This window comes from Lontra canadensis, unplaced genomic scaffold (genome assembly GCF_010015895.1).
Source record: "Lontra canadensis isolate GAN:19392208 unplaced genomic scaffold, GSC_riverotter_1.0 scaffold7, whole genome shotgun sequence".
NCBI classification, from domain to species: Eukaryota; Metazoa; Chordata; class Mammalia; order Carnivora; family Mustelidae; genus Lontra; species Lontra canadensis.
In genome coordinates this window covers 15,808,404-15,831,038 of record NW_022631001.1, presented here as the reverse complement: position 1 = coordinate 15,831,038, position 22,635 = coordinate 15,808,404, and the positions used below count along the sequence as shown (strand labels likewise).

Sequence of the window (22,635 nt, the reverse complement as noted above, 5' to 3'; positions counted from 1 at the left end):
TGCTCTCTCTCTGTCTCAAAGGAGTAAATAAAATCTTTAAAAAAATTAGTTCATTCTTTAATGTATGTGGACACTTCAGGATCATATAAACCAAGAAATTTCTTTTGCCTCCTTCTAACTATGTATCATGTATTTTTATTATCATCTTTAGAACTAGTGTCAGCTTCTCCACACGTTCCAACCCATTTTCAAGAGTCTCACTGGCACCCAAAGCATCACTGACTGAGTCATTCATCACACATTTATTGACTACCTATTATGCTCACTCCCTTCTTCCATAAAATATTCTGTGGAGACACTGGATATTTATTTACTTGAATTACAAAACGGAGGGAAAAATACAACGATACCAGTTACTAAGTTAGCATGAAGGAAGCAGTGGTACCTACTGGGGAGGTAGTGGTTGCAGCCAGGAAGGAGGACATGATCTCTAGCTTGCTCTTTGAGAGAAAAAGGGTTTGTCAAGTGGACAGAAGAAGAAGAGAATTCTGGGCAGACAGAATCATAGTCACTAATTTACAGAAGATGAAACATCAAGGCCTGTTAGGTGAAGGATAAGCAAATTTGGTGTCAGTAGAATATAAAGTACAAGAGAGGTGCAGCTGGGGATGTAAAAGGAGACATATATTTAGATGCATTTTTTTAGAGTATCTAAGAAAACTGGGCCTGGCATATAATACTCCATAAGTGCACTTAAATTTTATTCAAAAGACCAGCTCTTGTTTTATAAAATAAAGTACATTATGGGGTACCTGGGTGGCTCAGTCAGTTAAGCGTCTGCCTTCAGCTCTGGTCATGATCTCAGGGTCCTGGGATTGAGCCCCACATAGTGTTCCCTGCTCAGTGGGGAGCCTGCTTCTTCCTTTCCTCTCCCCCTGCTTGTGTTCCCTCTCACTCACTCTCCCTCAAATAAATAAATAAAATCTTAAAAAAAGCACATTATATCTTACCCAGATGTTTTATTTGTATCTTATTTACAGCTTGTTCTAGAGTCTCAGCCTCTCTGTAAATTTTTATTTATTTTGCTCTATAATTAGGAAAGACAAAGACACAGAATTGCAATGAGAAAACACAAATTGTGAGAAAAATTTCATAGCTCAGAGGAAAGAACTACAATAATGTATACCTAATATACCAATATCATCCACAATCACAAAGTAATCAAATAAAAGATCGACAAGAAAATCCGCTTTCTTTGCTTCCAATAAGATTAAGTATTCCTTTATCAGAAGACAAGTGGAGATGTTTTCTCCTGAATCTAGAAGGAGGGAAGACTGTGCTCCTAACTGTAAAGACAACTATGCAGGTTGAAGATCCTGTTTCCCTCAGCAGTTTTCTCCACACATCCTCCCTGCCAGGACCTCCCCGTCCCACACTCCTCCAAGAATCTTCACATCTTCATTCTTTGGACTCTATCCCCTGCGTTTTGATGATCATTTTGTAGACATTCCACTTTCTTTCTTTCTCACTAATAGTTACCCAAAGTAACCATTTCTCTGTAATTTTGTAGATAATTGTGTTTCTTTTAAAATACCCTTTGTGTTTCGGCTGCTCGTTGCTAGGTCATAACAGCTGGGGACTGTTACTAAAACTCTAACATTCCTCCTTTTGCTTCCCAGAAAAATCTCCCATGGGAAATGGCACCTATTTTTAAGAAATTCAAATATTTGAAAGAAAGCAAAAATATTTAAAATTTAGATAAAGTAGGGTGTGGTTATTAATATTATTAGGAAATCAATCTTCTTACAAAAAATCTTCTGAGTGACCTTAAACAAAGAGGAATTTATGTATTTGCTACTACATAATCAAGAAAGATTACAAATATCTTTTTATGAAGCTACTTATTATATGCAACCAGATAATTCTTGCACACATTTCCAAGGGAATAAGGTGGCTTTAACCTTGATTTTAGATCCCTTTTGACACCAGTTACTTCTTTAAAGGATATTAAGTGCTCCAAATTTTCCTAGAAAGAAAACATATCCATTAATGGAGAACAACTGCATGAAGGTTTCTTTTGCAACCTGTGATCCCTTGGTAATTTACATAACACATTGGGTATTATGATAGTTGTGCCAAAAGAAAAGCTAGTATTTATAAAATTATTTCTGAATTGGGAAAATATCTTACATCCTGAAGAATAGGGAGCCCTGGCTGGCTCAGATAGTAGAGCGTGAGACTCTTGATCTCAGGGTTGTGAGTTCAAGCCCCGCACAGAGCTATTTTTCTAAAAATAATTAATTAAGATATGAGGAACAGATATAAACATTACCCAAGTAAAAAAGAACAATTTTTTATTCCTTAATGCTCCAGGCTATTAAGCAACTTCCTATTAGGCATTTTTTTTCTCCTTTAAACCCTGCAAATAAGATTTATCTATATTCCTTTATGGTTTCAGCTTCAGTTTTTATTTAAATAAGTTATTCATTAATTACATTGTTGCCTATAAGAGCAAGAGGAAATGACTTTGATTTACATGAAGTGGAAGAGAGACTTCTCAGTGTATACTTTTTAATAATATTTTGAATTTTGAATCCGTGTAATTATATTACTATTAAAAAATAAAGTTAAGGGGCACCTCGGTGGCTCAGTCGGTTAAGCATCAGACTCTTGGTTTCAGCTCAGGCATGATCTCAGGTCCTGAAATTGGCAACTCCTCCCCCACCCCACCCCAAATCAGGCTCTGTGCTCAACATGAAGGCTGCTTGTCCCTCTTCCCTGTTCCTCTTCCCCCATCTCCCTCTTCATAAAATCTTTAAAAAATAAAGTTAAAATGATATACCATCAAACATTCACCCATCAAACAAACATGAATATGTTTTTCTCAAGAAGTGTTTATTTAGCAAACTTCTGGAAAGCCTGGTAATTCTAGATTGATTCAAGTAACTTTATTTGGATAAAAGAATTATAAAACAGTATGATGCTAAAGAACATCTGAAGAACAGTATGAAGCACAAGAAACAGAATCAGAGGATCTGGGTACAAGTTCAGCTCACAGTACTTATGGGTAGCACGACCATGGCAAATTACTTAAATTCACCAAGCTTCACTTTTGCTACCTTCACAAATACTTCCCATCTATTCAACTCTTACAGTTGTGTAGACCCCGTGGGAAACATATCTGAAAGCCTTTCGTGAATGGAGAAGTCTTAAACTTGTGCTAGTTTATATACATATATGCACATATATACAGACATACATACGTGTGTGTGTGTATATATATATATATATATTCAAAGGTTTTATTTATTTTTTTGACAGAAAGAAAGCACAAGGAGGGGGAGGGGCAGAAGGAGAGGGAGAAGCAGGGTCTCCATCCTGGGATCAGGACCTAAGCCAAAGGCAGACACTTAACTGATTAAGCCACCTAGGCACCCCAATATTTTATATTTTTTTAATGTTTCTAAGACTTACAAAAATGCACAAAGCCACTATGAGATTCTTTGGAAAAAAGTCCATTTGTTTGCTTAATTTTTTGCTCTCACATATCAAACAACCAAAGTCAGAGAGTGTTTTTGTCTTTGGCAGCCTGGTCAGCAGCAATGCCAAAATCAATGTTGGGACCACATAATCTACTCTCCTAGATTGATTACTTTTTCAGCATGGAAAATCAATGTTTGGGAGCTCCAGTTAATTAACATGATTCCCAATAGGCATATCAGGGGGAGTAAATTTGCTCTGCCACTAAAGTTCAAGAGAAATTGAGAGGCATGAATATTTGTTTAGCTCATTCATTCATTCACAAATATTTGCTGATTGCCTACTCTGTGCCAGGCACTGTTCTAGGCTTTGGGGACAAAACAGTAAGCAAAACAGGCAAAACCTGATGCTCCCATGGAGTCTACGTTCTAGTGCAAAATTAATTGAGCTTAGAGCTTTTTTGGATCCTAAACACACACACACACACACACACACACACACACACCTACACCTCTTATTTCTAACAGCTTTTCTTGCCTTCTGCTAAAACAGCTTAAAACTGTTTTTTGGTGACAGAATCCTTCATTTATCCAAGACCAAACATGAAAAACAAATAAAGCCTGTTCTGGTTGGAGGGGAACTGAAGCCAGGGCCCAGGTTGTTTCCTCTGATACCCCTCCGCCCAACTCCCTGCTTCCACCATTCTTTCCCTGGACCGCAGAACTCTGCAGAGAACAGTTTATTTGACACTTCCACACAGGGAATTATTTTCACATTGATTCTGTTACCTAAAGAAGTCCCTCAAGAGCCCCTACTCACAGACTCCCAAGGGCTTTTTAAACTTTCTTTCCCGCTCTGGATCTACTCCTTCTCTCTCTCTTTCCACACAATAACTACGTTATAGATTTTTCTGGACTTCCTGATAATTACCATAATAATGATAGTTATTACTTATTGAAGATGTTCTATTTGTCAGGGTGTGTGCTTGACATTTTGCATGCACTGACTTCATTAACCCTCAAAATAGTCCTGAGATAGGTGTGAGTCTTTATTCTACAAATAAAGAATGATGTTCCCAGAGGTGAAGTAATTTGCTTAAAGTGACACAGCTGTTAACGGCAGAGCTGGAATTTGAGCCATATCTATCTGATTTCACAGTGGGAATTCTTAACCACTATTGCTTCCCAAACTCTGTGAAGCTCCTTGATCCTGTCTGTACTTAGATAGTTTTAAGGATAATGCAAAAATCTGATGAGAGTGGGGGTTGGCAGGGAGAAGGTTGCGTTGGGAGCAATGTTTATTCAACAAGCTTGTTGTTGAGGGTTATGATAGTAGCTGTCATTTGCGGATGGCCTTATATATTCTCGACATTCTTCATTTTCTCTAATTCGCCCAGAAACTTTGGAAGGCAAATATGATTATCCCTATGATACAGGTGAAGAATTTCAGGCTTAGGTTATCACTCAAGTCCTCAAAGGTAGTAAGTGGTGAGCCATCTGCCTGCCTTTATACCAGTTTGGGATCACACCTACTCTTAGAGCTGAACTGCAGGCCCCAAACTCCCATATCTTGAGAAGAACAACAGAAAAAAACCACCACAAATTCAAAAGGAAGGGGATTCACCCACCTAGCCTGCATCTGCTCCTTGGCCTAGGCCTATGGCAAGCCAATAGTGGCCTGTCTCCATTCTCAATCACTAGACTCTGATCTGTCTGCCTGTTGGCCCTGCCTAGCCCAAATACTCTTATCTTTATTTCCCCATCTGACTCATCTTTGTCCTCTCTGTACCTCTGCCCTCTCTCTCTCTTTGGGTACACAGCATTTATCCTTCAACAGATTCTTCACATCCCCTGCATTTCTTCCCTCTCTTCTAATTCCTTTATCACCATGTGAATCTGCTTCCTTATCCTTCCTCCTTTGAGAAGTGATCTAGTGCCATGGCTGTTCTGGAGTCCTTCTGCTTGAGAATGACTCCTGGTTGTACTCTACTGGTTAGTTGTCTGACCTTGGAAAAACCACTTATGCTTTCTGAGTTTCCATATCCTCATCTGTCAACGAGCAAATGGGCAATGCAATCAAACCTCTGTTGTAAGTTCTTGAGCTGTTTAAATGAGTAAGTCTATGCAGGGATTTTAGAACGTCATCAGACATGCAGTGAGTGCTCCGTACTAGCTTTAAGTATTCTCTCTTTTGCTACCAACTCCCTTTCCCTTTCCCTCTTCCTCTCTTTGACATCTATATTTTGTTCTGTCTTAGCTAAAATAAAAAAATGGGAGAGTTCCTACAGAATAGATACATTTATTCATTGGCATCATTCATTTATTTATTTATTTTTTCACTTGGTCTACATTTATTGAGTGCCTACTGTGAACGAGGTTCTGTATTAGGGACTAGGATATAAAAATGAATAAAACATGCTTTTCCCTGAGGGGTGTATTTGTCTTGTAACAGTCAATCATGCTGTCCCATATTTTAACAAAATGAATGAATTCGTGTATTTTAATAAGCCAACATGTAAGTCTACTGACTTTATTACCAACTCTCCCCCTGAGTCTGTCTATTTCTCTCCATCTCTTCTGCCACTACTCTAAGCCGACGACCACCGTTTCACCTGGATGAGCACCTTTTGATCTGGGCCTTTCCCAGCCTCTTTGACACTACTGGCCTATTCCCTATTCAGCAGCCAGAGCTAGTTTTTAGAAGAACAATTCTGGGGGCACCTGGGTGGCTCAGTCGTTAAGCATCTGCCTTCAGTTTAGGTCATAATCCCAGGGTCCTGGGATCAAGCCCCACACTGAGTCCCATATCCAGCCCACATCATGCTGCCAGATCAGTGAGCCTGCTTCCCCCTCTCCCTCTTCCTGCTGCTCCTACTTCTCTCTCTCAGTCAAATAAATAAATAAAATCTTAAAAAAAAAAAAAAAAAAAAAGAACAACAACAACTCTGATCCTGCCAGCCTTTGGCTTAAAACATTTCAACACCAGTGCTTTCAGGGGAAAGACCCAAATACCTGTCCTTCATAATCTGCCCATATCCCCCTCTTTCACTTCCTTACGCACACTGTCTCTCCCACTTTCTCACATACACTTCCCTCCTCTTCCTCGCAACTGCTTCCTCTGCTCTGCTTTGACAAATTAATGCCTACTCATCCTCCAGATTCAAGAAAATATTATTTCCTTGGGATGCCTTCTTGACCCTCTATCTAGGTCACAGTGTTTTGTTTGTTTTGGTTTGGTGTGGGTATACACTGAGAATATACTTGAGTATGTAGACTCTCATAGTCTAGTTCTAAGTTCTTGTCTTTTTCTAGAGCACTCACCTGAGCTTATCTGATTTACTGGTGTGATTTTACTCTGCTTATCATTCTACCTCTAATGTCCAGGGCAATGTGTCACTCAGTGGAAGCATTTAATATTAGCTGAATGAAGACCGAATGAATGAATTTTTGTTCTGCCGTTGCTTAATTTCCCCAATGTGTCAGCAACTCCTATTAAGGAAAAAATTACCCTTAGCAGTAGGAACGTGAATACGAGAAAGCTGAGCAAATAAAAGAAGATTATCTTGAACCCCAAAGTATAATTTGAATACTTTTGTCTTTTATAGACTTAGTCATTGAGTGTACCAGGAATCCTATCTGGATTAGGAATCTATAAAGCACATCAAAGATATATTTATTTCCTGGGCTTGGCTTTTCCATTCTAAAGTTACTACTACTTGTGATTCTGAGAATCAAAAACATAACCATTATTTCAGCTTTCTGAATCTTTTATTTACTGAAATGGACTTTTTTTCCCCAAATTATTCCTTTTCACCCCTAATAAATCTATTTCCAGGCTTGGTAGTTATAGTTTAGTTCAATTTCATATGAAACTGGTAAGATTTGGGCTATAAGGGGTCTATGAATGTACAATAAATTGTTAATCTTGGAAGCACGAACAAGCAGTAAGTGTTTCTACTTGAATTAAACTTAAAAACCATTATTGGAGGGTTCAAATTCTCTTCAACACAGAGAGAGCATTTTCCACAGATATAGATCTTTTCCTGTCCCACCAACTGGGTGAAAGCAGAATTTCCGTGTGTTTAAAATGTGAGGAATAAAATGAGAACATTCTGAAATTATCTGCTTGCAATAATTGTTCCTTATGACACGTTCTAATTAGAAGACACAGTAACTACATTTCATAGAATGTCAGCTAGAAAGAGCCTTAAAAATAATCTCTCTAACCAACCTTAATTAACAAACAAGGGCATCACTGTTGAGAAGTGATGTGGCTCAGGTGTGGTCAAAAAAGCATCAGCTTCAGAGTCAGGGAAGGGAGCAGGAAAGTGCCTCATCACTCATTATTAAATTTGATGGTTGGCTTAAATACTGGGATTTTTCAAACAAATGTGGAGGTGAACTACACTTGGCACTGAGAATATGGAGTAAAGTTAGTAAGTATTTTAGATCTGTTTTAGCTTATATTCCCCTTCTGCTTGTTTCTGTGGAACATTCTTTAACAGTTGTCTATAATGTCCTGAAATTCCTTATCAGTGGAGGATCTGGGTCCAGTTGGTAATATTTGTATAGTCAAGAGTATATTTAGGAAACTTTATTATTTTTTTTAAGATTTTTATTTATTTATTTGAGAGAGAGAGAATGAGAGAGAGAGAGCATGAGAAGGGGGAAGGTCAGAAAAAGAAGCAGACCCACTGCTAGGTAGGGAGCTGATGTGGGACTTGATCCTGGAACTCCAGGATCATGACCTCAGCTGAAGGCAGTCTTTTAACAACTGAGTCAGCCAGGTGCCCCTGATTAGGACCCTTTAGTCCCATGTATTTGATCTGGGTGTGGCTAACTCAAGGGATGGATCTAAGAGATCTTTTTGGTTGTCAAAATGTCTCTAGCACAAAGATTTATTTAGCCTTCTTTTAGTATTAGGTAGTGAGTGCTTTATGATGCTGGATGCCACGGGTCCTTCAAAATGTTATAAAATCAAAAGATTAGACACCCAAAGATCAATATATTTTATTATGGAATGAAAGTTGTTATGTGGCTGGGCAGAGACGGAATAACGGGAAGAGAAAGGACCTGTATCAGCGTTGTAAATATCTTTAGCCCCTCTGATAAGAGTTTGAGATATTGTATTCCCAGGACAGATAATTAGGTCAAGAGAATTTTTTGAGTCAGGAGGTGATATCTCACTTTGTCCCCATTACATTACTCTACGTCCAAACTAGGGTATAAGCATGGAGAAAAAAAAAGCAGCATCATTAATCACTGAAGTATCTGGACAGAATGTCCCATGATCCTGCAGACTCTTTGCAGGAATCATCCTATCTGTCATATGCTGTGGTGGATGTTGGGGAGTTAAAAAAGCAACTGGAAGAAGGCTAGGAACAAGACAGATTAAGTGAAGGGACATCTTGGGAGATTTCTAGTTCCAGGAGGAGGCAGTATCTGTTGGTGGAGCCTGTATGTATATGAGAGAGATTCGAGGAGAAAGATAAGGCTAAGCAATACAAATTCTAGAGACATATAAAGTCTTATGTAAGTTTCTTTCCTAACAGTTTGATAAAAATTAGAATATGCCAATCAAATTAGCTAAACCAGATTTAATGCAATATATTTGGAGAAATCCCATGTGTGGCAAAACAGAATATCACTGAGGATGAACTGATAATGGATGGATGGATAGATGGATGAAGGACGCCACGTGAAGAAATTAGGATAGGGAAGAGGAAAAGCATAATGTATTTGAACTGTTTCTTGAACTACCAATATTCTCAGATTAGTGGTTATTTTTAAAATTATTAGTAATTGCTTATATTTTTAAAGCTCTCTTATATGTATCATTCAATTGTGATACAGGGATAAAAGCAATTAACATGAGTAATAAGCTAGAAGTGAAAGTGAAATTATGTGCATGAGAAAGCCCCAAGGCTCCATAAGAATATTTCAACCCCCTTTTGACCATAATAATCTAGTTGGATTAGATTCCTTGGGCTAATTAAGCCATTAGCCATCATGAACTACTACAGTAAATTCAAAGAATTAAGGGATTTACTATCTGGTTTAGCTAGCCTCAGTTTTAGTAGTTATAACAAATGTTAAGATAATGGACTGCTTTCCTATGTGGATACTGACTGAGCTTCAATCCCCACATCTGTGAAGCTGGATAAGGTGATCTATAAGGATTCTTCCAACTGGTAATTTCCATTTCTCAATGATTCTAGTTAAACCACAGAGAATGCACCAAGTTAACCAGATGGTGCATTCATTTCTTCTTAAAGAATGCAAAAAGCGCAAAGCAACAAGATGCAGTATTAGTGAAAAAATCTTCAAATAATGGAATTCATACTTCTATAGTACTTGATGGGTTATGTCTTTTATCTAGAATTCAGTAACTTTGAAAATATTTAACTTGTCCTAACTTTTCCTAACTGAGAAAATGCAAACTCATAAAGATGAATAACTAGCATGAGGTCACACAGCTAGAATTAGAATTGGCATTAGAATACTGGTCTTCTTTTCCTAGTCCAGAGTCTTGCACAGTACCTCCCATTCCAAAGCTCATCCTGAATGTTCCCTGATGATGCTGATGCAATTTCTGACCAAGACCCACAGCTGGACTTTATGAATATTGCCTGAGCATTTGAGATGCAGTTATTTGCATTGAGAAACTATCTCAGCACACCACAGCTGCTCATTCATATGCATAAACTTATGTAGACATTGATTTAAGGAAAGAAATATAGCTTGTATTATAAGTAAGCTTCTTGGGTGTTGTATATACTCTCATTTCTGGGAACTTTTAGATATAGGAGGTGTCTATGGTTTTCAGAGGGTAAACTACATACTCATTTTAAGTTTCCATCCCATCTTTGACCTCATAGACAAATAGATCATTGTGTCCAACTCTGGTTTAAACTTGTGACTTAATTCAGAGGAGTAACTCTGGAAAAGATCAGAATTTCACTTCCTCCTGAAAAGAATGAGTACTTTTCTTTCTGAATTAGCTTCACAATTTAAAAGGAGTAAAAAAGATTACTGAAATGATCTGCTTTAAAATATAGTAAGTTACTTAAAGAAATTTTAAAGTGATGCCTTAGTGCCTTTATTTTTTGGTCTGTAAAGTCATCTATCAGGATGAAGTTCAATCTCACCTCATCCTCACTCAATGGCTTCTCTACACACTTGCAGGAGAGGCCGGAGAGGCTGTAATGAAAGGGGATGAAGCCTGAGTAGGTTCACTGTTTCACTAGATGGGGAGTTCTAGCAAGATTTATGAATTTGCTTGATAATCTATATTTAGAGGGGAGGTATAGGCCAGGTAGAGGTGAATGACACATGAACTTCCTAGAGCCCCTGCAGCCTGACCTGTCCTTAGTAAAACAACTGAGGTCTGATCAGTCATTGAGTAACACATGCCAGAAATCAAACCTAGTGATGCTGCCTCAGGTGACATCACCCTGGATCCAGGTAGAGGGAGTCCAACCCGGAGTGACAAATCACAGTTTCTGCAGGGTCCTCAAGTATTCTAGCACAGTGCTTCTCAAACTACATGTAAATAACCTATGGATTTGATAAAATGTAGATTCTGATTTAGAAGGCTGGAGTGGGGCCTGGGATTATGCATTTCTACCGGCTCTCAATTGATCTCTATGCTGCTGGTTCACAGATCACACTCGGTAGACTAGGATTCTAGAATAATTTCTTTTTTCCTCCAGCTTCCTGCATGGCTTATTCCCTGATTTCTTTGAGATCTCTGCTGAAATATGAACTTATTAGCTAGGTCTTCTAGATCTACCATATTTTCTTCAATACTATCACTTTTACGTTTCTTCCTATTTCTTTATACTACTTATCATAATCTAACAAATTTAATATTTATTTGAGAGGGCCTTTGGGTTCACTGCTTTATCATTTCCTAAGAATACTGAGTGGGGCACAGTAAGTGTTTAGTAAAAATATCCATTAACCAAATACAAGTATATAAATGAACCACATCATCCCTCTGCCACAGTTCCATAAACTAGACCACATTTATAAGTCTTATTTTTAATTAAGTCTGTCCTTTGGACTTTTCTTTTCAAGTAGCCTGTTGAAAAATAAAATGTGGATCACTAGGGGTTGTATGGAAGTATTAAATCACTATACTGTATACCAGAAACTAATAGTACACTGTTTGGTTAACTGGAATATGAATAAAAGCTTAAAAAAAAAGGCGGACAAAATCAGACTCCTCCACTGTGTACGCAAGTCCCTGCTTGCTGATGGGGACCCTCAAGGAGCTTGTCTTCCCTGCTTGCAGGCCCTTCTGAAGCCTTTACAGGATTCAGATCAATGCCCTGAGTAGTCAGATTAAACCCAAGAGAATACTGGTGGTTGTCATAAGAATACCTTGGCAATTAATTATCTCTATTTTTGTGCTTTATCCAACAATTTATATTATTCACTTCATTGTCCTAGTGAATATCTGGTGTTTTTTTACTTCAATCCCAGTCAGTGGTCTCACAGTAAACAGAGGTATTATAGCATAGTGAGAAGGCAGCAAATGTTATAAAGGCTTGTCCCAGTCTGATTCAGAGAAATGCTGTGTTAGACCCGTTCTGACAAATGCACAATTTGGTTACAATCAGTGATTTAAAAAAAAAATTATTTATTTGTTTGAGAGCGAGAGTGAGAAAAAGAATGAGTGGGAGGGACCAAGGGAGAGAGAATATCCAGCAGATTCCATGGTGAGCATGGAGCCCAATGCAGGGCTTAATCTCATAACCCTGAGGTCATGACTTGAGCTGAATCCAAGAGTGGGATGCTCAACAGATTAAGCCACTCAGGAGCCCCAGTGACTTTTTAAAATTCATCAGTGGTGTTAAAGTTGAGTTTTAGAACTTTAGAAAATCTTAGAGCTTTAATCATCTTTTCTTTGTGTTATATTACAGAACAATAGCTGTAGATATTCCTCAGTGCAGGAGAAAGGATGTTTATCCACTAGGATCATTTCTTTGTAAGAAAAAAAAAGGCACTACCTAAAAACTGCATCAACACTGGATGTCCAATTTGGGAACAGACAAATTTACCATTTTCTGCATCTAATATCAGAACCCCAGGCAATTCATTCAATATTCATCCAGCAAATATTTCTTAAACACTTACTATTAATTATTTGCCAACACACTGAAGATATTTTATTGTGCTTCTAAAGCAAATAAAGACCCATTCAATAACTCTTTAATAAAGCATAGTCAAATTCATATTGTGCAAATTCTCTCAGGACATAAAATGAACGATAAGTGGGTTCTTGCCCTCTAGAAGCTTACTTGAGTGGGGAAATGTCCAAATCATGCTAAGGGACACACAAACTATCTGAATATAGGTCTAGAGAGCTCAGAGAAAGAATCAATCAACATTAACTTAGAGATAAAAGATGACTTCATAGTGGAATTGACGTCTGCAGGCCCTCAAACTGAGTAGGGATAGAAAGGGTGGAAAGGGAATTCCAGGGAGAGGAACCCACATGAGCAAAGGTCCAGAAACATGACTGCTAAGGACCAAGTGTTGAGGAACAGAAAGCAGTCCTGTGTAGCATGGGAGAGTAAAAAATGATGATGGTGGTGGGTGATGATGGTGCAGGGAGTAAGGAGGGAGCATAGAGTTTGGCTGGGACCATATTGTGAAGGGCATGGAGTTTGTGCACAGGTACCTTGGGGTCATATCCTAGAGAACAATAATTCTGACAGCAATGGGGAAGACGGCTGGAAAGGGACAGGGAAGAGTGTATGCATGTGTTGGGCAGGCATTATGGTTCCTTTTCTGAAGTGGTGTTGGGGTAACTTCACTAACTGAACATAGGTAATTGGAGTTTAGAAGAATTAACTTCCTATATTGCTTAAGTAGAATTATTCCTTAAGTATCAGATACATGATCCTCTTAAAAAAAGAAATAAAGAAAATAACTTCATTATTTACTTCCTAATATCAAAATAATACATATTAGTTTCCAAGTAAACATGTGACAGAAAGTAGATTTAAAAAAAAGATGGTATAAATGAATTACAATCATACCACCAGAAAGAAACACGGTTTGCATGTGACTCTTCAAATGTGGGTTTAATTCTACTACTTAGAACTAGACACTGAATAAAATTTAGTGATGGCTAGAGTAATTTAGACAACTGGGAGCACGATCATTTTAAGCAGAAGTATAAGAACTTTGGTCTTACTTGGCACAGTGAAACTTGCCAAGGAAGACATTTATTGTTATATTATGATAATTATAAATTATTTATAATTATTCAAAAAATGAGCTAAGTCTTATGAAAAACACAGTTGGAAACTGTTTTATATTTTGCAATACATACTTGTTTAGCACTTATTTTCTGCTTTGAAGCAAAAATGAAAAAATGCAAGTTGTAAAACTGAATCATCCCTCCAATCTTCAATTATTTTCAGGTGGAAACTCAAGTGCTAAAGAATGGTAAGTATTATTTGCTAGTTCAGCAACTCTTTAAGAAATACCATAATATGTATAACACTAAAAATGAACAAAATAAAAGTGAACAAAATATAGGTTTTGTGCCTGCACACATAGAGTTCAAAATCTTATTTAGTTTAGCAAGATATTTTTTCTCTCCGCTTTTCAGAATAGAAATCCCACCTATTTTTCAAAGTCTGGCTCCATTTCCCCATTTCCACAAAGTACTCTTATACTGTTTTGACTCCTGCAGGTTTATCCCTTCTCTGACATTCCACAGTTCTCAGGGTTGGTGTCATTATTATACAATTTTGGTCCTACATCATCAGAAAACGATCTCTTAAAAGTAGCTAAGTCCTTTAATCTCAGTAAGATTAAAAAAAAACAAACAAACATTACTTAAAAGAAAATGACTTGGGCTGGGGGTAAGGGCCAAATTTCCTGAATATTTAATAATACCGAGGAAGGAATCTAGTACATTCCTGATAAAAGCATTTGAATGTAAATGAAAAAGTTACTGAAAGAAAGTCTGGTTCCTGACCATACCAAAAGAGAAGTCAATAAAATTTGTCTTAGCTTGGACACCTCACAATACTAGTGCAAATGAAGGAGATCTGGTAAGAATTTCCTAATGAACTCTGTGGCATATTCTTCTTTTCACTTGTTATCTTAAAGGTAAATTGTTCATTATTTCCTAAAAGTGTTGTATAATTTAAATGTCCCTAAATGGTCTAAACAAGATTAATTAGTTTTCCATTTCAAACAATAGTTAAATTAAAGCTCAGTTACACATTAAACTTACAAAGGGGGAAAGAGGATTGCTTGATGTTACATTACCACATTTCCAACTGATTTAAAGCTGTGACAAATGAGAATACCGTTAGACTTATTAAAATAGGGAATTCTGTGAATCCTATCTGTACTTTGGCATTTTGAAATAAGCTTATTGTTTGTTTTTTTTTTTTAAGATTTTATTTATTTATTTGACAGACAGAGATCACAAGTAGGCAGAGAGGCAGAGAGAGAGGAGGAAGCAGGCTCCCTGCTGAGCAGAGAACCCAATGTGGGGCTTGATTCCAGGACCCTGGGATCATGACCTGTGCCGAAGGCGGAGGCTTTAACCCACTGAGCCACTCAGGCACCCCAAGCTTATCATTTTTATTTACAAATTTCTTCAGAAGCACTTACAAAATCTATTTATGCTTTATAAGACATGCTTGCTTTGAATAGGCATCCTCACAAAGTACAGCAAAGTATTCAAATTAAGTACATTGCTTAAAGGAAGCAAACGCAGTAAGGAAGCTTAAGATGAAGATTTATGTTGATAGAACTGACATGCTTGTCCTTTACTGTAACCCTTAAAGTTTCAAAATCACTCTGTTCAAGGTCATTTGAATGGCTATCTTTACTATCAATGGCTTCTAATTGGTATAATTGATGTTGGAGAGGAAACTCTTGAGAAATGGGAAAACAGCCTGGAATATTCATGCCATGTGCCAGGTTATGGTGAAGGGCATACGGTTTGAGAGTGAACGAACACTGCTGTAAAGAAAATGGAAAAATTCCGCAGGAAAGTTCTTACTCTATTTGAAGTAGAATTTGCTCCTCAAATTATGTTAACCCAAATGGCGTTATTTTCTGTTTTACAATGGATCCTTCTGGAGCCAATTTATTCCTAGTAGAAGACATTTCTACTAATCTTTAAGAAGTAGAAAGACTTTCAAAACTGTCTGGGTAGAACATTTTCTCCCGGTCCTGTCATCACCCATCCGTGACAATCACAAATCCCTTCTTCCCCAGCTCTCTGGCCATATCTGGGCGAGGCCAATAGGAGAAAGCATTTAGTACATGTTTTTTAATAACTTAATTGCAAATTCTAATTCTAAATTCAGGCAAAATAAATGTAACATTCCAAAAAACACATGGCAGAATGTTTTCTTTATATTCACGTGAAATATGTGGTTGGTTACCATTATGGTAAAATCTAAGACATCACAGGCGAGACACAAACCTCTGTCTTCCAAAGAAGAGACCAACTGACATTAAGAAAGAATCACTTTAAAAGGTCAAAGAAGCTCTTTATACCCCCACGCAAAAAGGCTCTTCCTTAATGGCATCTTGTACTTTCATGTTTATCTGTTTAATAGTCCTTTCTACTAGCCTTGTGGACCAAGGGTAATTAACTACATTTCTTGAAGACAGGAAACCACACCACTGACTTTTTTGTAAAGTCAGCCCACAGTGGGTGCTTAACTATATTTCATTAACAAAAGGAGTAATCTATATACAAATTTGCTGAAAAATCAAACACACAATAGGTCACTTCTAGGTGGTCTCCCTGAGAATCATTCTGATCACAGATACATGTTGAAACAAACCAAAGAGCAGGGTATGGCTAATGCAATTCAGGATATCTCATCAAGTTTCAGTTGGCTAATCCAATTGACGACGCCTCACCAAGTTTCAGGGTTTACAGTAGCATGTTACAAACAAGCAATACTATAGCAGAAAAAGCCAAAATCAAAACAAAACAAAACAAACCCACACCAGGGACAACCAAAAATCATGTTAGCGTTAGTAAGAGTTCATGCCACGAAGAGAGAATATGGTCCGCTGATCATGGTCTGTTTCTCTCTCCCCTTGCTTCTGAAGGGATTCCAGACCAACCACCCTCCCCCACTCAGTGTGCCACTTTGGCCTGTGGATTTTGACCTGAAGGCAATCTGGACCCTCCATGGTCAAGAGAAACTTTTGCCCCTCCCATAAATACATAAAAGAATCTCAGTTGGGGGTGTTTCCCAGAACAAGGGTTATTAGCAGAGGTAAATTTTATCGAGTGACCCATTTGTATGGCAGGGCAAATATCTAATTACCAAACATCTGTTCTTCTTATGGCCCTGTGAAATGGACTTCTGTCCTCTGAAGTCCCAGACCCCTGCCCACATCTTAGCTCAGGATGACATATCTACCTTATTTTGCCTGTCTATGTGGATTTCCCCATACGTATGCTATTAAATCTGGTTTTTTGCTTGTTAATCTGTCTCATGTCAATTTGATTTTTAGTTCACCTTAATTCTTTTTACAATATTCATTGCTGACCACAGGTGTGTACCAGATAAAAACATGAATAATAAAGTTGATGCTAGGTTTTTTGGATTTTGTTTGTTTTGAATTCATATTTCAAACAGGACTTTTTCTGATGTTTTCTTTGGAAGGTTAAGAGTAACAAAGCCTCATGTTCTTTGGACATGGAGCACCTATTTTTCAGGATAAGTAAGTTTAAAAAAAAAAAGTCTTGTTGGTGGAGACTGGTTAATACAGGTGATCAGAAAGGTGGGTATATATTCACAAAGAAACACAGTGGAACTTGGTAAGGGTGGGTTCTCACTGACCTTCAGGTTGGTATTGTGCTATAATGGTCACCGTCTGTCCAGCCCCTTTCAGGGCAGCAGCAGCCTGCTCGTGAGATGCTCCACGGAGGTCAATGCCATTCACCTGGAGGAGGAAGCCAGAGAATTTTGGTATTTCATAAGGCAGATTATTCTGATAGAAGAAAAATGTTTCTCCACTGAGAAGCTAAGATTATGTCACCTGCCTCAAAACCCCTCCCGTCCTACCAAGGCATTTGAGTGTTACATAGCAAGTTTCAGGCTCTTGACAACTTTTAGTTAGCAGAGACATGAAATTTCATCTTGTGGCATTTATAGCATGTCTGACTAGGTTGAAACTTTGTCTATGCATGTTTACAAGAATTTTAGTGTGTGCATTTAATATGCCTCTGTGACTTTCCTAGATTTCTGGGATGGATATGAGCCTTCAAAATTAGAGGAAAAACAGGATAATAAGGAGAGACACATGTAATGTACATTGACGAGTATGTGCTGACAGATTAATATATTCAGATGAGGTTCTGCGTAGACTGTATGAAATGGGGCTGGCTACCTGCCAAATCCCTCTTTTTGGTCAGATGCCTGGTCTTGTCATCCCAAGCTTGGTTAGACAGCCCTGAGCCTTGTTCCAAAATAAACTCGACTGCCCCATTTCTCATGTACAATTCCAGAATGAATTCTGACAAAATGAAATAAAGGATGGCTGGAGTTTATGTTGCTGTTGCTAACTCCCATTTTGGGGCCAATGCCAAAAGAGAAATAGAACATCTAAAAAACAAGCACAAAACCCCGCCAAGAGGGAAAAATCATTCTGATGTCAAATTTAATGAGAAGTAAAAACTAAAATCTTTCTCAAATCAACTCAGTCTAAGTCAACATAATATAATTACTGAGTGCCTCCAACATCAGGGCTCTGTTTCTGCCCCAGGAAAGGGACCAGGGGAGGAGAACAAAGGTGAGCAAGGCAGGTCCCTAAGAAGCTTCTCTGCTTCAACTGAACACACAGTAAGTCCAGCTTTTCTAACCTACATAGAGTTTTTTGCAGTTGATGCCACAATTCTGTTTCCTTTTATTCATAGAGAGGTTGGCTACCATCCATGGGAAAAAAAAAAAAAAAAACCCTGACTAGTTGCATGTAAAATATAAAATCTTATTTTGCGTCTCATCTCTTTGACAATGACACTGGGTGGTGGATGGTGAATTGCTTCTGTTTCCCTATCGGGCCTGGGTTGTCTGTAATCTTTAGTTCCATATCCTAGATCTCCCATAATAGCTTTGTGAAAGTTTCCTTGTCGACTTTTATAATTGTCCCTGCCTCTTCCCTGCTTTCTATTTTGGTGAGCTCCTTACTGAGAGCATGAATGACATGGTAACATGGAGAGGTCCAGTGAGCTGGGCGTGGCCTGACTGTGCCGCTCACCAGTGGAGCAACCGTCCTTTCACCTCCTGAGACTCAACACTCTTCTGCCTTGGAGGGAAGCGATTGTGAGGAGTCTAAAACCCCTTTGAACTATACAATTCTGGATTTACTTGTTAGTAGATGACAGTCATTTCAGAGACTGTCTAGGCACGGATGAGTCAGAGTATGACTCAGACAGCCGGAAGAGACAGGAAAAGTAATAAGATGTAGGCTCTTGCCTACAGGAAATTGAACGCACAAACTTCGTGGGCCAAATAACCTCTTGTCTTGTCAAATAATTAGGGTTAACTTCCTATTAAAAAATAATACATGATCGTGGTAAATGAATTCTGTTTCAGAAAGGTATCTAAGGAAAAGTAAAAAAATCCCCTCATCATCTTCCCTTAGTTTTTTGTGTATACTTTCTAGAAATCTACTATCTGCATATGCACGCACACAACTTTCTCTATTTCTGCTTCTTTTTTTACATATTTTAATATATCATCACATTTTTAGTTAAGTGAGTAGGATCATATATATATATGATCCTACTCACATACATATATATATGATCCTACTCACTTAACTAAAAATGTGATGATATATATATAAATATGTATATAATATATATAATATATGTGATGTGTGTATATATATATATATATATATATATATATAAAATTCTATAACCTGTTTCTGTTTCGCTGTTCATTTAACAATATATCTTGGACAATCAGCTCATACCACTTTACCTTCTTAACAAGAGTCCAGTAATCCACCAGCATTTTTTTCAAAAGGATCCTCACCATTGTTAAGTTCTAAGATTGTGTCCAGATTTTGGCTACTACGAGCAATTATGGAGGTATTTCTGAAGGGTAAATTCCCTGGAAAGATACTTTCTAAGTCAAAGGTAACAGGCATTATTTATTTCTTTCAATTTCCCTTGCACATTTTTAACATGATTATTTATTCACTAAGCAAACAGAAACTAATAAAGGAGAAAGCAAAAAGAAAAAGGCCAGAATCTCCTTGCTCAAATAATGTATTGATATAAAAAATAAAACTAACATATGTACATAATGAACACACATGAAAATTAAAGCAATACAAAAGGCACAAAAATAAAATGGTCCCCCTAACTCTTATTATTCTAAGAGTTCTTTGTATATACTGCCAATTTTTTTGTTATGAATATAAGCAGGTTTATCAAGTCATAATTTAAAAATTGTATACAAATAAGGTATTTTACACATAGTTTTATGCCTTTATTTTTTCCACTTAATAATAGATCTTAAAGAATTTTCCTTTTTTTTTTAAAGATTTTATTTATTCATTTGACAGAGAGAGAGATCAAAAGTAGGCAGAGAGGCAGGCAGAGAGAGAGAGAGGGGGAAGCAGGCTCCCTGCTGAGCAGAGAGCCCAATGTGGAGCTCGATCCCAGGACCCTGATATCATGACCTGAGCCGAAGGCAGATGCTTAACCCACTGAGCCACCCAGGCGCCCCCCCCCAAACTTTTTAAAGATTTTATTTATTCATTTGTCAGAGAGAGAGAGAGAGAGCGAGAGCACAAGCAGTCAGAGGGAGAAGCAGGCTCCCTGCCCAGCAGGGAGCCTCATGTAGGACTCGATCCCAGAATCCTGGGACCATGACCTGGGCTGAAGGCAGATGCTTAACCCACTGAGCCACCCAGGCTCCCCGAAAGAATTTTCTTCACTCACATATTCCTATTGGCTATCGTATCCCTTTTGATAGCTGTGAAGTGTTCTCTATGATTCAATATAAATTTATTTTATCAGTGCAGAGTTGATGGACCCTTACGTTGTTCTAGTATTCCACTATGATAAACTATGCTACAGTAAATACCATGTAACAACAAATTGTTGGATAAAGGGTATGAGTGTTAAACTGTGATGCTATTGTCAAGTTGTCTCCAAAAATTTATACTCCCACAAATAAAATATGACTGACTTTCCTCACAGTCTTATAGAGTTTGCATATACTCCAAATTCTTACATTTGCCATTGTGATAGATAGACAATATTATTTTTGAATTTTGCCTTTTTATAATTATAAAGTTAAGCATCTTTTTAATGTTTGTTGATTGTTTCTTTTTGCATAAAATGGAAGTTTGCTTTTTTCACCTGTTTTCTATTTGTATAGCTTGTTCTTTTATTTTTAAAGATTTATTTATTTATAAGAAATTTGATTATTTTAATTTTAATATTTATATTTATATTTATTTTATTTATATATATTTCTATATGTTATATATTTTTATAAATAAATTTATTTTTATTTTATTTTTTATTTTTTAAAGATTTTTTATTTATGAGAGAGAGAAAGAAAGAGAGAGAAAGTGTGTGGGGAGGAGGGGCAGAGGGACAGGGAGAGAGTTCCATACTGACTTCACGTGGAGCTCGAAGCCCAATGTGGGATCCCATGACTGTGAGATCATGACTTGAGGGGACTGCTATGAAGAACTAAATGACTTAAAAACTTGTTCATCCAGCACTTATACATTAGAACATTAAAATCATTTCCATAGGAGAAGGGACCTGTCCAGAGTCATACCAGAGTTAACATAGGGTTGGACCAGCCCCAGGCTTCCTTGTTTGGCTCAGGCTTCTTCCCACTGTAGTAGATGTACCCTACTATGGGTGTGTGTTCATTTTCCACTGGGCCAGTAATAACCAAATCTGGCTGTTATCCTGAACAATACCACATTGCCCAGATATCTCTTGATTTTCCTCCAGATTTTAGCAAACATGTCCTCCTCCAGTCACATTTTTCAAGGTCACTTTGACACTTATTTCCCTCCCTGAGGTTTTGGTAATCTTTGCTCGAATAACATTTTTAGATGCATTTAAAAACAGTTTATATCATTGGTAAGATATTTTATTTTTTAAAACAATTTTTTAAAAGATGTATTTATTTATTTGAGAGTGAGCATGAGTGGAGGGAGGGGCAGAGGGAGAGGGAGAGGGAGACTCTCAAGCAGAGTCCCTGCTGAGCACAGAGCCTGATGGGGGGCCTAATCCCATGACCCTGAGATCATGACCTGAGCAGAAATCAAGAGTTGAATGCCTGACTGAAGCACCCAGACACCCAGGGAGGGAGAGAGAGTCTTAAGCAGGCTCCACACTGAGCAAGGGGCCTGATGTGGGGCTCAGTTCCATGATCCTGAGATCACAACCTGAGCGGAAACCAAAAGGACACTTAATAGGCCGTGCCACCCAGGTGCCCTTGATGACATTTTAAAATACCAAGTGTGACAGAGCCTCAAGTATTTGTTATTTCTATTTTTCTACTTCAGCTTGAATTTTCTCTTCCTTAAGCATGAACTGGGATATTGGAGGTCACCGTTCTTGAGTTCGATAATTATAACCCGTTATCATTCATTGAGCCGCATGCATGTTCATACTTATTATACATATTATTTATTAGAAAATTATTATGCTTATATATTTATTATATTATTATACTCTGATATTTATGCATTATCTTATAATCCTTAGGAGGCTGGGATTATTTTTCTGATTTTACAAATAAGAAAATTGAGCTCAGAGAGGATCACTAACCTACTCAAGGTTAAACAGTTGGAAGAGGTTAAGGATTTAGAACAGTCTAATTAAAACTCCTGAGCTCTTAATTCCAATGCCTACTGATCTCCCTTTAATATTCTATTCAATTCTGAAGGTCTATCCTTACAAGACTCCAGTTCAGAAGCTTGTCTCTCAAGGACCTTGAGACCAACAGAACACAGTTGGGTGTGGCTCCCTGGTCAACTCTACCATGGCCCCAAACAACCTGGTTTAAACATCATGACCCAGTTTATAATGATTAGATCATGCCAGGCTGAAGCAAAAGGCTTTGGACAGACTAGAAAAAATCCATCTAGTGCTGTTTATGTATACAACCATCCCTGGATCATAGAAAAAAAAAAATTCTATTTGTTAGGACATCCTTTT

General features: G+C 37.7%; 1 protein-coding gene across 24 annotated transcripts in view; it reads right to left on the bottom strand.

Annotated features, from left to right (window-relative positions):
• DLG2 (discs large MAGUK scaffold protein 2) overlaps positions 1-22,635 on the bottom strand; it is a 1,980,468-nt gene that overhangs the window by 290,818 nt on the left and 1,667,015 nt on the right. For all 24 annotated transcript variants that reach the window (XM_032852928.1, XM_032852923.1, XM_032852924.1 and 21 more), the window contains one exon: positions 17,270-17,372. In XM_032852928.1, the coding sequence (XP_032708819.1) occupies positions 17,270-17,372 (103 nt within the window). The remainder of the gene's footprint in view (positions 1-17,269; positions 17,373-22,635) is intronic.